Below are 13,755 nucleotides of genomic sequence, written 5' to 3' on the forward strand. Positions count from 1 at the left end.
GATATTTACTGTGTTAATGCACAATTTACGGGCATTATGTTTTCTGGAACATGTATGTGCGTCCGTTCGTTCGTACGTCCACACGTTTGGCCGTCTGTCCCATTTTTGTTTTTGGTTCAGGTAGTTTTTGATGAAGTTGAAGTCCAATCAACTTGAAACTTAGTACACATGTTTCTTATGATATGATCTTTCTTATTTTAATACCAAATTAGAGTTTTGACCGCAGTTTCACGGTCCACTGAACTTAGAAAAAGATAGTGCGAGTGGGGCATCCGTGTACTATTGACAAATTCTTGTTATTCACTATTTCTGTTTGATAAAGGACAATTAAATAGGATAAAGACATTTTTATTTTATTTCATACTTAATATTAGGAGCTGGATTTGTTTTTGAAAGTGGAGTTGGGGTCATTAATTTCTGTAATCTTTTTTATTTGTTAGGTCATTCATCTTTTGTCTTTGTTATTTATGCACACTATCCTCTATTGAAATATTCTCTTTTCATTACTTTTTTGTCCTATTTTTCTCTATTCTTTATTAGTTGGGTCCTGTTTATCGACCTGATTCGGCCTATTAATCGCTATTCTGTAAACCCCGTCCAAACCTTTTTAATTGACCTCTAGTTTACTTGATGATTTCTTTTTCGTTAGGTTATTGTCTCATAGAAGTTTATCTAACATTTTTGTTTTTCGTAAAATATCTAATCAAGTGTGAATTCCTCTGTACTTAGTAAAGTATACAAACTTCTGTTTATTTTATTAGATATGAAAAAGATAATGTTAGATATGATGAAATTATAAATCGAAATATTTCGATGAAATTGAATCTAACGAATACAATAAATGCTGTTGTAAATGAAAAATATATATACCTTTTTTTAGGCAAACCATCAATTTAATGTCAATAATAAATATCAGAGAGCACTGTTGGTCAAGCTACCTAAAATATAATTCTCTTTTCAATAATCAGGTATAATGTGCCTCTATATTTTGCAAGCAGTTGTAGAAGTTTTTATTAGCTTTTTAATACACGAATACAATAAAAATGTCCATCCGATTTCAATTATCATTGAAAGAGTTGAGACCATATAGTCTTTTGATAATTTCGAGATGTATCAAAAAAGAATTAGGAAAGGTTAATAGTAAGATCAATATGACTGCAGCATGTCCAAAAAATGTCATTTGATTGATTAATTGATGTTTGCTTAACGTCCAGTGGCAAATATTTCATGCATTTTTCATGACGTCTCTTACTTCAAAAATATCGTTTTCTTAATTGGTTCCTTACTTTGGTCCAATATCATTCGAATACATATAAAGAAGATAATTTTTAAAAGAGTGGCGTTGTCATTTTGTTTTTTATCTATAAGTTTGACTCTACCTCTGGTATCTTTCGTCCCTATGGCCTAAAATAAGAAAAATCAAACACAGGCAAATAATAGTACAGAAGACACAACATAGAAAACTAAAGACTAAGCAACACGAACCCCACCAAAAACTGGGGGTTATTTCAGGGTGAAATATATTTTCAGATTTATACAACAAGCAATAAAGCGGGCGATGCAGTTGAATCAACTAAGAAGATAACTTTCCTGATTTGTTTAAGAAACTCTTTCGATTTTCACTGTTCATCAATGATTTTTTTTTCAATTTGTTGTGCTTCAATTTTATTTTTTTCTTACTTTATATCGACGAAAAATTCCTTTGATTATCTAAATTGAAGTGAATTAGAAATGATTGTGCAATATAATACTAGAACTTTCTATTGATATTTGACCAACATGAATGATTATGAAAGATATAATTGATAACTTTTAATGAACCTAACAAAGTACAGATAATAATTAATTATAGATCTACTATCGAGGAATTTACCCTGCACCCCTATCTGTGTCAGCAACTTGTTATCACCGATTTAGTATAAAAGACACAGTCCAATTAGAACACCTCAATTAGAAACGAGACATTACACAAGCTCCATAATGGGGCTAAAGTTACTTATATTATGTGCCCTTGTGGTACTTAATCAAGCAGGTTTGTTATAGGCTAATTGTATATTTATAATTTTGATTCAAATAAGTCACGATAAAAACGAATAATTTATTATCCAAACACACATGTGTATTTCGTAATATTGAATGATAATTAGAAACTAATAATGATTATTAACCATTTGATTGTAGAAATCGTGAAAAACCCAATTCTGTGTAAAAACTATCTCATTGTTACTTCATTTCTTACTTTTTTTTTGCGTTTATTGTTTTGTTCGTAAAACTATATAAGATCGTTCGTTTTCTCGCTTGAATTGTTTTGCATTTGTTATTTTGGGTTTGATAATTATTTAAGTCCGTACGATGAAACACTCGTGTCTGGTTGAGGGATGTTTCATTGCCAGTCATACCACATTTTCTTATTTTTATTATTAACTATGATATTCGTTTTCAGCTAAACTACCTAACTCACAGACTGCTACATGTGCAAGACAATGTACAGGTAAGTCACGTGTTTCATAACTTGTTACCTGCAATCTAGCGCAATTTTTTAATATAAACATCATTGAATTCTTAAGATAAAAGACCAGAAATACAAATCCGCATGCATTTTGACAAGATGCATTTCTTTATTTCCTAAATAGTACTAGTAGTTGTCTCTTTTACAGTCATGAAAATAATCTCTTTTCTATAAAACCGAAATTATTTTAATCCTTCTATTAATAAAAGGTGTTCCCCATTACTACGACCAGGGACAGTCTATACCTGTCCCGGCTTCGAATTATCCTCGCTTAAATTAAAAACTTCTGTTGATATAAGTTCAGTGTGTAACAGCATATATTGTCCTTTTTGAAAAGGAGGTTTTAATATGGTCATTATTTTAATTTGCAGAATCGAAAAAATTTGGATACGAAACCGGAAAGACATACGACTATGACTACACATCAAAGGTGTCAACGACAATACAAGGGGCTTCCGAAGATAAAGCCGGAATTGACATGGCTGCAAAAGTTCACATCGAGGTTCATTCAAAATGTGATCTAGTGCTTAAGGTAATTAAGAAGAACAAAAATAAAAGTTATTAATTTTGTTGTTAACTAAAAGTAAACATTATGTCATTTATATAAGGAAGTTCGCTTCTCAGTTTCAAAATGAATAACTCTCCATAACACTAGTAAATATTGATAGGGGATTAATTAAGGAATCAAAAAAAGCAACAAAAAAATATAAAGGTCAATGTGCTTGTTTTCGAAATATTAGCCATTGGAATTTTGGCGGGAAAATATTCTTTATTGATTTTTCATAGATTTATCGATGATCATCGACAAGTTAAAGTTCTCAAAAACTATTAAAAAAAAAAAGATTTTATAAGACTTTATCAAATGGCTTCTGATTATACATGTAAAAGATTTATAAAAAGAAAAATGGGGTCAATGGCCAATTTGTTTTAAGGAATTCAAATGGACAAAACCAGAGGATTTCGAAAATATATTGTTTTGTTAGATTGAATTCATAGCGATACATTTTCGTATTCAGAATCTAAATGAGTTATTATAATCATCTCTTTTCATTTGCAGGTTTCTGATGTAGTACTTACTGAATCAGACCCTAAATCACCAAACACCAGACGCAATGCTGACATCACTGGCGAATTCAAGAAGAGTCTTGAACAGAACCCATTGATGTTCTCTTTCCAAGATGGCCGTGTTGATGAACTATGCCCTTCAAACGACGAACATACATGGGCTCTTAATATCAAACGAGCAATCATCTCTGCTTTCCAGAACTCTATGGATGACTTCAGTCAGGAACAGGAAACCAAAGAGGTAAAATTGTGTACCATAATCTAAGGATAACCGATCATTCAGTTGTAAATATTCAACTCGGCAAAATATGTCCGGAATGTGTCGGCCGTTTCTTTCACTTACAAACCTAACTTAAAGTCTGAACAAAACAAAAGTAAAGAAATCGATGATTTTCTTTTTAAATAACTCTTTTCGTGGTTTTGTGTAACTATTTGTTTTGCTCTATTTCATTTTAGATTATAACAAACCAGTCAGCTACTCCCGTAGGTGGGGCCAAGGCGTTATTCTAACCATTAAAAAAGAAAGTTATCAAATAAAAGTATTATTATACTAACTATTTAAATTTTCAACAATAACTGTATGTTATGAAATAAAATAATTATGAAATTGTTTTCAGATGGATGTAACCGGAAGCTGTGATGTAAATTACTCTCTGGCTTCCAATGGGTGGTACACAATGACAATCAAGAAGACAAAAGACACATTAGGATGTGTAGATCGTCATGGTTACAAAACAGCCATGCAAGGAACACCATACAGGGTACCATCTGTAAGTTATTATTCTATATCACATTTTTTTTAATTAATGGTGTTGCAAAATATCCATATTCTACAGTTGGATTTACTTTCAAACAATATTATATCACGTTAAACAAATTGAGTAGATTAAAACTGTGTGTGACTGAAACGGTTTTCACTTTGTTTTTATTATTGTTATAGGAAATCCAGTCAATGCCATTGGTTAAAAGCACACACGAATGTCAACAGGGAATCAGTAAAACTGGTATCCTTCAGAGCAGCAGTTGTGAAGAACAACATGTTCTACGACCATTCTCCAGAGAATCCAGTGGAGCTGTTACAGAAACCAAACAGACATTGAAATATATTACAGAGAGTGAAAGCAGATCTACAAAAGGTGAAATTGAAACAACAGAAACTATTGATATATGCATCGCGAATCAAACGAATACTAAGGGCTTTTTATCTACAAAACTCTTCCTAATAATAACGAAGTCTAAACGTCATTTGTTTCCTTGTAAAGAAATTTTAATACTAGAGCTGATATGACCTGTTCACTACTTAATGGCAAAGTTGACAATAGATGAATTTGTCTGTTGTGTTTACGTTCCCGATCAAGACTAGAACATAAAAGCGATATCACGCAAATTAATAACAATTTTGTTTATTATATTAACGTGCAAACTATGTATATATAATTTCCTAATTAAGTATTTATGTTCAATTTTAGTGTCTACTGAAAAGAGAACAACACTGGCATTTGAGCATGCTTTTGACAACACCAATTCTGCAAACGCACAGAAGGAGGTTGTGAACAAATTGAAAGAATTTTGCGAATTATCTAAAGATGCCGTGAAAGTCTCCACAGCTAAACAGTTTACTGAGCTTGTCAGACTTATGAAAACTTTGGATAGCGATAGCATGGAAAGTGTCCACAAGAAAGTACATTCAGGAAAAGTCTGTCCAAAGAATACAAAAGTCAGGTATGTATAATATATAGGAAATATAGTATATCTGTAATATTTTTTCACTGCAGCGTTTGCCATTTACGACTTCAGTACTGTACAATATTACATGATCGGGTAATTAGTTAAGTCAAATAATTCAAATTCTGCTTTCTCGTAGCTTTTTTGTTGTTTTTTTCCACATTATCTCATATTTAACGTAATTTCAAATATGACACCGGTAATTTGGACAGAGGTATAAAGTAGGGATGGCAACGAGTACTCGAGTACTCGGATACTCGCTCGGAAGGCTGAGTACTCGAGTACAGTTTTAGTACTCGGATACTCGTTTGCCTGTTATACATCTTGAGATATTTCTCTTCGCATTTCACTCACTTTTCCGTTGAAATATCCCCTTCGTAATACTAAATAAAATCAATTAATAACATAAATATGTTTACCCTGAGGATACTATTTGTTATAGTAGTACCAGCAACCCCCTTTCCTCCCGAGGGAATGTTTGCATGTGCACTACTTGTAACAAAACATAGAAAGTCTTTCTTCTGAACTTGTTGACCAGCTCATATTTTTAAACAAGAACAAAATCAAAGTGACCTGCAGTGAACCCTTCGCAACTGATTAAAGACATGTTTAACGGTGTTTGTACAAGGATCAACACTTTTATGGATTAATAATTAACTCATCACAAGCCTTAAAAACTGACCTTTGTTTGTTTTCAAGACTTCTATGTAAACGTGATTGGTATGAGATGTACATTTGAATTAATTTAATTACTCTGTATTTGAGACTTAACTATAATTGTTTAATTTACAATTTAAAGATTGGCGAAAGTACGAGAGCGGCATTCAAATAAAAAAGTCCAAAATAAACTGGCTAAAAAAAGAGGGGCAAACGAGAGTGCAAAAAAAGAGAAAAAGTAAGACTGAGCAGCACGAAAAAAGCCCAATAGTATTGTTGGCAAATTAATGGACAGTCGTATTATAATAATATATAAATACCAACTCATCAGAAACAGATGATACATATATTGTCTACTTTGTCGAACTTTATAAGCAAATATTTATGATTTTATTGGAACTTGGTTCATGAACACGTGCACAAACAATAATTGCTACTATGATAGGTTATTTGTAGAAACGGCGGTCGGTAGTTCATTGTTTAAATGATAAAAAAAACCAGAGGATCAAGCTACTTTTGTAGTATTTTGTATTTTGTTAATATGTTTATGAAAGGTAATAACAACAACACTGTATCCCACCTAAAATCTCAACTTTTCAGTAGACGTTTAAGATTCATCAGAGTACTCGCGAGTACTCGAGTATCACGACCGAGTATCCGAGTATTAATTTCCAGATCTTTTGACATCCCTAGTATAAAGACATTTTCTTTTTCTTCAATAATTTGTAAAACAATGACCTTTCCAATCTGATGAGAAGTCTTCAGTAATTGATACCGTTACTGGAAAAGAGCCATTGCTTTATTTAAAGTTGAAAGTGTAAAACAAATTTTTCATAATTTGCAGGAAATTCTTCCTTGACGCCATTCCAATGGTTGGAACTAAAGCTTCTTTGAAAATGATGACACATTTGATTAATACCGACGAAGTTACCGGAGCTGAAGCTGATATGTGGATGACAAGTCTATCTTTTATTCAACATCCAACAAAAGACATGCTATTAGAACTGAAGGTATATATAACTCTTTAATTATTCACTTGAAACAAAAGATTTAATGAATTGGTTTCGTTTTCAAGATGTTAGAATGTAATGGTTCTTTGTATATATGTAAATTTATGTATATGTAAAAATACTAACGGTTCTTTCAAATATGTAAATATATGTATACGTAATGATAATAACGGTTCTTTCAAATGTGTAAATAGCTTTATACATATAGACAGTAACGGATCTTTCAAATATGTAAGTGTATGTAGATACGTTTCATCATAATGTATTGTGTTCATGTCTCTCGTTTTAGCCTTTGTTGACTAACACAAAGAACGGACAAGCCATGCTTGCAGTTTCATCACTTGTGTACACCTACTGTAAATCATCTTCCTGTGCTAACGACATTGATATGGTAAACCTTGTTGCCAGCTTAGAAGACAAGATTGGTGTTGGATGCTATGCAGACAAGAACAATGTTAACAACGTAAGCAGTTTCATTCATTTTTTAAAAACATGTTCATTGATCTTCGGAAAATTTACTTTTAAATAAAATTTGTCATATTAGACAACAGTATTTTCAATATAGGATAATTCACTTATCTTTTATGTTTCGTTTTAGATAATCCGTGCCTTACGTGCCTTTGGAAATGCTGGTTTCTCTAGCAGTATCACAATGGTCAATAGCTGTTTGACAAGAAAAGAAAATCCGACAGAGGTTCGCCTTGCTGCAACTCAAGCTTTCCGCCGAATGGCATGTGATGCAAACGTAATTAAAAACTTATTTATTATTTCTTATTCATTATCTAACATTCTATACTCTATGATAAACGAATCTATAATTTGACTTGTTAAATTGCCGACATTGTATTTTTTTTTAAATTTTTATCAAAATTGTCTTTATTGTATCAATATATAAATACAATCATACCGTCTGATTACTGTTGTGCAAACATTTTATTTTGATGTTACTGTCATTAAATATCATAATTGATTTATCTTTTAATTTAGGGGTAGAAAATGAAAAAAAACTATAAAAAAAATATAGTGTTTTTAAGATATCGAATGTATTATTACTGCAAAATAACATACTTACATGCAAGAAATATATCTTCAAAATAGGATTTGTTTTTCTTTCAGAGAAACGAGTTGATGACAATTTACTCAAATCGCGATGAGGATTCCGAAATAAGAATTGCTGCTTATCTAGGATTGATGACATGTCCCTCAAAGTCTATCCTCAACAGAATACAGACAACACTGGAATCAGAAGAAGTAAATCAAGTAGGCTCCTTCGTCTGGACTCACCTTACAAATCTAATGGAAACATCAAGTCCACTGAAACAAAGCATAAAATCTATTTTATCTAATGACATACTGAAGAAAGAATTCAACTTAGAAAAAATGAAGTATTCCAGAAACTATGAAGCTTCATTTTTCCTAGAAAAGTTGAACACAGGTGCAGCAATTGACAGCAATCTCATTTGGTCTTCTAAGTCTTTCCTTCCAAGATCAGCCATGACAAACCTCACCGTTGACCTTTTTGGTCACTCTGTTAACCTGTTTGAGTTCGGAGGACGAGTAGAGGGACTAGAGTATTTCCTAGAATCATACTTTGGACCCGAAGGATATTTTGGCAAGTCAAAGGATGTTGTCAAACAATCAGTGAAAGGAATTAGCAACAAAGCAATGGATAAACTGAATGAGGAGGTGAGCAAATAGATTAACAGAAGTTATCCGTTCTTTTCACATTGTATTTGAAATCCATTCACATTTGCCTTTATTCATATTTTGTTTGTTATACCGTTTTATTCAAAAACCAATACTTATATGAAATAACCACTTTTCGTCCTTTTCATCTTATAAGTTCAAGAATATTTAACTAATACAGAAACTTCAATAATAAATTTTGAATTTTTGCCGTTTTTTAGTTTGGATCAACAATGGAAGAGTTCAAAGGGAGCATGTATTTGAGAATATTTGGCAATGAACTACAGTACATCAACACCGACGATATCAAAAGTCTGATTGAAGGACAAAACTTCAACATTCTGGATTTTGTCATCAATCTGGCTAAAGAGCAAGACTATTCTTTCACACAGAGCTTCATGTTTCTAGATACCAGTCTCATAATTCCAACAATGGCTGGTTTCCCACTTAACATAAGTTTAGACGGAAGTGCTACAATTGACCTTCAAGCTTCCGGTAAAATGGACCTTAGACAAATTCAGTCAAATCCCATGACAGTTTCCATCGATGGAAAAATTCGACCAAGGTAATATTAAATACTCAGATACACAATTTTAGTATTAAGATCAACCAAAACAAAAGACGCAAAAATAAAAAAAAAAACCAAAGCCAAATGTCAGCTTGAAATACAAACTGAAACATCAGGAAAGTCATTAACCAAATAAGGACATATCAGTCAACAACAATAGTTTGAATGGAGTTTTATGATTGTCTCCGCTATTCATTCAAACACAAACTTTGTCATAATTTTGCGCAATAAATATCCCGTGGTTGATGATATCAACATGATCAAAGAAATCAAAAAATATATCAACCAACAAATTTTTCAAACTATAAAGTAATAATAAATGCTTTAAACAGTGAATACATATAATCAAACAAGTCTGGTGTTAATTTTTTTCTAGACAAAAAAAAAAAAAGACTATGCATGTTTTTACGCACGAAAAAAACAACAACCAGTATATCACAGTTGCGAAAGAATGTAGATCTGAAAAGATATATATCCGTACGCATAATTAAGAAATGCATATTTTCTAGGTAAATTTGTATCTTAATCAATCTAAATATCTTTTTAATTCAGTGCTGCTTTGGAAGTGACAAGTCTAATGAGTGTTGATGCCTTCGTAACTAAAGCTGGAATGAAAATGGTATCCTCAGTGAACTCTGCCTCTGCTGTTGAAGGTCATCTGGAAATTAAAGGTGGACAACTCTTTAGTGCCGAATGGAAGACACCAGATGCAAAGACAGAAATATTTGAAGCAAAGTAAGTATGAAAAATTTCATGATAAATTATTTAGGTCATAAAAAATATCTTTTACTCTTAATATAACCAGGCTGGGTTTTTTAAATGGTATAGTTTCCGTGCTGTTTATGAAGTTATCTTGATATAATTCACTCGAATGACAACCTTAATTTACCTCTTTCCATATCAACAGCATGTTTTTTTTTTAGAATAATTGACTGTTCTGTTCTTTTCTATCTGTTACATTTTTTTATTAATCTAAAAGGAAGAAAAGGGAATGCAGTCTCTTATCCATATAAACCTTGCATACTTTATAGTATGGTAATGGCTATCTCTTTTTGCAGAACTTCATTCTTTACTGTTCATCGTGATGAGACCCGTGAACAAAAGATGATAACACAAAACAGACAAACAAAGAAACTATGCACAGGAGATGACCTTTCCCACGTGACTGGACTTGAACTCTGTGGCGAAATTTCCTATCCTAATGCTTCTTTAAAGGCTGATTCTCCATATTTCCCTCTAACTGGACCATTGACAGCTGGTGTTACACTCTACAAGAGAGACAGCCATACTAGTTACAAAATGGAGTATAAATTTGGAAAGGTAATTACCTTTTATTTACAGCTTACTTTTTTGCATAAGACTAATGTTTAAAAATTATGAATTTATTTTTGATCACTGAATGTTAATCTTATTTTTCAATTAGGTAATAATACTGCAACCACTCATATATATCATAACAGGAATATAAATATATTATTAGTTACATAGTGTGCTAGTGACCTAATACGGTATATATGGGGTCAGTAAATTCCATATGAGGTGAGAGCTAAGCTCGAATCCCCATATGGAATTTACTGACCCCTTATATACCGTATTACGTCACTAGCACACTATGTAACGAATTTATCTTACCGACTATCTTAACGAGTGAAATTAAGACTAGTGATTCTCAAAACGAGCAAGTCTTCAATACTGTTAGCGCTAAGAAAATACTTCCATTAATCCTACAAAAACAGATGCCAACAATAACGACTTGTAAGGTTTAAATGTGTTTTATGAATTTGTTTCAATCTGAATCATCAATTTCTTCGTCTGTTGGAACTTTTAAGATTTTTTCTCAGTACCGTTTTGTTTTTACAAAGGGACATAACACCATTACTAACCATGTATTAAATAAGCCCCGCCCCCTTCTTACCTAATAAGGAATATAAAGGGACGTAACTCCACTACTAACCGTGTATGAGATAAACCCCGCCTCCCTACTAACCTAATATCAAATATACACGGTTTGCACGCGGACCCTTTTAACCAATCATATTCCTGGAAATGTATAGGAGGTAAGATAAATATCATTATTTCTTTTTTTTCTGACGTGAGGTATAATGGTTTTATTTTTATAATTTATTTTAGACAAAATATGTAGTGATTGCCAATGTAGGATTTAACACACCAGGGTCAAAGGTTGATAGAGAAATGAGACTCGGTTTCAATCTGAATATGAAGAAGCATGATATAGAAATGATGATGTTGTCACCATGGAAAAAGGCCACCTTCAATGGTAACTTTTAATATATAAGGAATTATGTATTTTATGTCAATACCTTCAATGTTATTTGTTATTGACAATGCTATCAATTTTCACAGTAAAATTTAATTTAGTATCAAGTCATGATTTTAAAGTTTTAAATCTTAAATAACATTATATTTATCAGGTATTATGGACTTCTTCCTTTTTTATTTATTTAAGAGATAAATATTTTTGTTGATACTTTTTACAAAAAAGTAATCTATTTTATAGGAGCTGTCGATACCAAACAAAGACAATTACATGGTAAATTACTTATTGACCAATCAGAATACTCAGTCAATGCAGCTTTAGCTAGTAAGAAGAAGTCTTCTAAAATGATATATACACCATCTGTAGAAATAGTCATACCAAAGAAGGATAACATCAAACTTGATGGAACTATTGAATATTTGGCGGGAACAACTTTGGATTCTGCATTTACCATTCGTGGAGTTTCAAAAGAACCAATCAACATGAGATGTGAGTTAAACATCAATAGTCATAGAAGTTAAAGTCACATCCCCTTGCAAAGAATACCAAAATAAATAAACAATAAATCAAAAAGAATCAGCATGCCAGATTTACAGTTTTACATCTCTTTTATGAAATTCAATGGTTCGATATACTTTAAATGCAAAAAAAAACCAGCAACTAAATGCTTTGATGTATACAAAATCTATTATGGGCACAGTTTCATTTTTGTTTATTTTCTTCATAATTTACGTATACATATTTTTAATTTCAGTGCTATACTTAATTCTATAAAAAAAAAGGGAAGTTTAACTATATGGATTTTGCTGTTTTATTTGTAGTGAACATGCTAAACAAGAAGGTTATAAAATCCATCAAGGGCAGTTTTACAATGGACAAAAAAGAAGAATATAGTTTCGAGACCAGAATGCAGACACTAGTAACTAAAAAATCTTTGAGATATAGTCCATTTATCTCAGTTAAAACCCCAGCAAAACTGTTGATGGGTCTTGGCGGTTCAGTGGAAATTAAATATAAAAAAGCTGCAAAGGTTGACCTGACTGTTACCGGATTGACACGTTCTCCAATGAAATATTTTGGTAAGTAGAATTATTCTTTTCTATATATATTCCATTTATCTCTCTTTGTTTAAGAGTATATTACAAAATGTATTTAGATTTAAAGGATGAATAAACTTGTTGGTATTCAACTTAATTTAAAACAGATAATAGAATTTGTTTTGGTGACATTTGGTTGTTTATAATTAGGGCCAAACTTTCCACTTTTGTTGATGTCATTTTTAAATATGATTTTTGTTTTCAGTTCAATTAAGAGATACAGGAAACGCAAAGCAAGCCCGTTATCAGACAAAAATGAACATCCAATCTCCAATTCTGACTACTAAAGGCAGATCTAACATTATGATTCGACCTACATCTATTATAACCAGAACCACGTTTGATTATATCATACCACGTGTTGCCCGTGATAAGGTTACCATGAACAGCAAGATTGTCATGAAATCAACAAAGAAAGCTACATCAATCAAAGGCAATGGGTCAGTGTTATTTTATTTACTAGAGTATCCATAAGTCAAACATAGTCAGAAAATAAACATAAGTAGCCTAAAAACATGGCAAATCTTTTAGGAATTTTGGTCCTCAATGCTCTTCCACTTCGTACTTTATTTGGCCTTTTTAACTTTTTTGGATTCGAGCGTCACTGATGAGTCTTTTGTAGACGTAAAGCGCGTCTGTCGTATATACTAAATTTAGTCCTGGTATCTATGATGAGTTTATTTACAATATCATTGTTGAAATATTTAGCCATCGCTTTAATTGATTAGACAATTTTGTAATAGTATCAAACAATGTACATATATTTAAGAGTCTCTTTGTATTTCTTTACAGTGTTTTGACTTTGAAGAAAATGTCACATTTGAACCTTAACCTTGGAATGAATTTTTTTACCAACGCTAAACTGACCACTAGCAACTTCAATGTCAAGTATGGTGCCAATAAGAAAGATATGAACAAACAGATTAGCTTTTCATCAACAGTAAAACACACGTTAGCATGGCGAGCAAGCGATGTCAGAGTCAGCGCACAACTGCAACACCCTGAATCAGTAAGTTATAACAACACTTTGCAATGTACGGCTGATATTCTATGTTGAAAATACAGAATATTATTGTCTTAAACGTCACAAAAAATATTCGATCAATGAAGCCTTTAAGTAAGTCTACATTAAAGAATAAAATAGAAAGTTTATATGTAAT

At 31.9% G+C, this 13,755-nt stretch overlaps 2 protein-coding genes across 3 annotated transcripts in view; both read left to right on the forward strand.

The window, feature by feature from the left end:
* Window positions 1-13,755, forward strand: part of LOC139515970 (uncharacterized) — a 104,137-nt gene that overhangs the window by 32,594 nt on the left and 57,788 nt on the right. The window contains exons 1-12 of one of the 2 annotated variants that reach the window (XM_071305764.1): window positions 6,780-6,966; window positions 7,256-7,429; window positions 7,565-7,711; window positions 8,083-8,652; window positions 8,874-9,217; window positions 9,773-9,955; window positions 10,279-10,540; window positions 11,351-11,498; window positions 11,739-11,987; window positions 12,320-12,577; window positions 12,801-13,035; window positions 13,388-13,604. In XM_071305764.1, coding sequence (XP_071161865.1) covers window positions 6,826-6,966; window positions 7,256-7,429; window positions 7,565-7,711; window positions 8,083-8,652; window positions 8,874-9,217; window positions 9,773-9,955; window positions 10,279-10,540; window positions 11,351-11,498; window positions 11,739-11,987; window positions 12,320-12,577; window positions 12,801-13,035; window positions 13,388-13,604 — 2,928 coding nt within the window. In that variant the 5' untranslated portion in view covers window positions 6,780-6,825. Of the gene's footprint in view, window positions 1-6,779; window positions 6,967-7,255; window positions 7,430-7,564; window positions 7,712-8,082; window positions 8,653-8,873; window positions 9,218-9,772; window positions 9,956-10,278; window positions 10,541-11,350; window positions 11,499-11,738; window positions 11,988-12,319; window positions 12,578-12,800; window positions 13,036-13,387; window positions 13,605-13,755 lie in introns of those variants that run through there. The other variant, XM_071305761.1, reaches the window with a different exon arrangement.
* LOC139518141 (vitellogenin-like) lies at window positions 1,946-6,198 on the forward strand. Its single transcript, XM_071309835.1, has 8 exons — window positions 1,946-2,032; window positions 2,444-2,491; window positions 2,881-3,041; window positions 3,567-3,815; window positions 4,192-4,344; window positions 4,515-4,710; window positions 5,044-5,296; window positions 6,099-6,198. Exons 1-8 carry the CDS (start codon window positions 1,981-1,983, stop codon window positions 6,196-6,198), a joined length of 1,212 nt encoding a protein of 403 aa, XP_071165936.1. The 5' UTR covers window positions 1,946-1,980.

The sequence above is a fragment of the Mytilus edulis genome, chromosome 3, assembly GCF_963676685.1.
Source record: "Mytilus edulis chromosome 3, xbMytEdul2.2, whole genome shotgun sequence".
NCBI classification, from domain to species: domain Eukaryota; kingdom Metazoa; phylum Mollusca; class Bivalvia; order Mytilida; family Mytilidae; genus Mytilus; species Mytilus edulis.

Bases quoted from the DNA above. Each gene is read 5' to 3' on its own strand.
- LOC139518141 (XM_071309835.1), top strand. From the start codon at position 1,981: ATGGGGCTAAAGTTACTTATATTATGTGCCCTTGTGGTACTTAATCAA. The intron at 3,042-3,566 runs GTAATTAAGAAG...TTTCATTTGCAG, and splicing joins AATGTGATCTAGTGCTTAAG to GTTTCTGATGTAGTACTTAC. The intron at 4,711-5,043 runs GTGAAATTGAAA...GTTCAATTTTAG, and splicing joins TGAAAGCAGATCTACAAAAG to TGTCTACTGAAAAGAGAACA.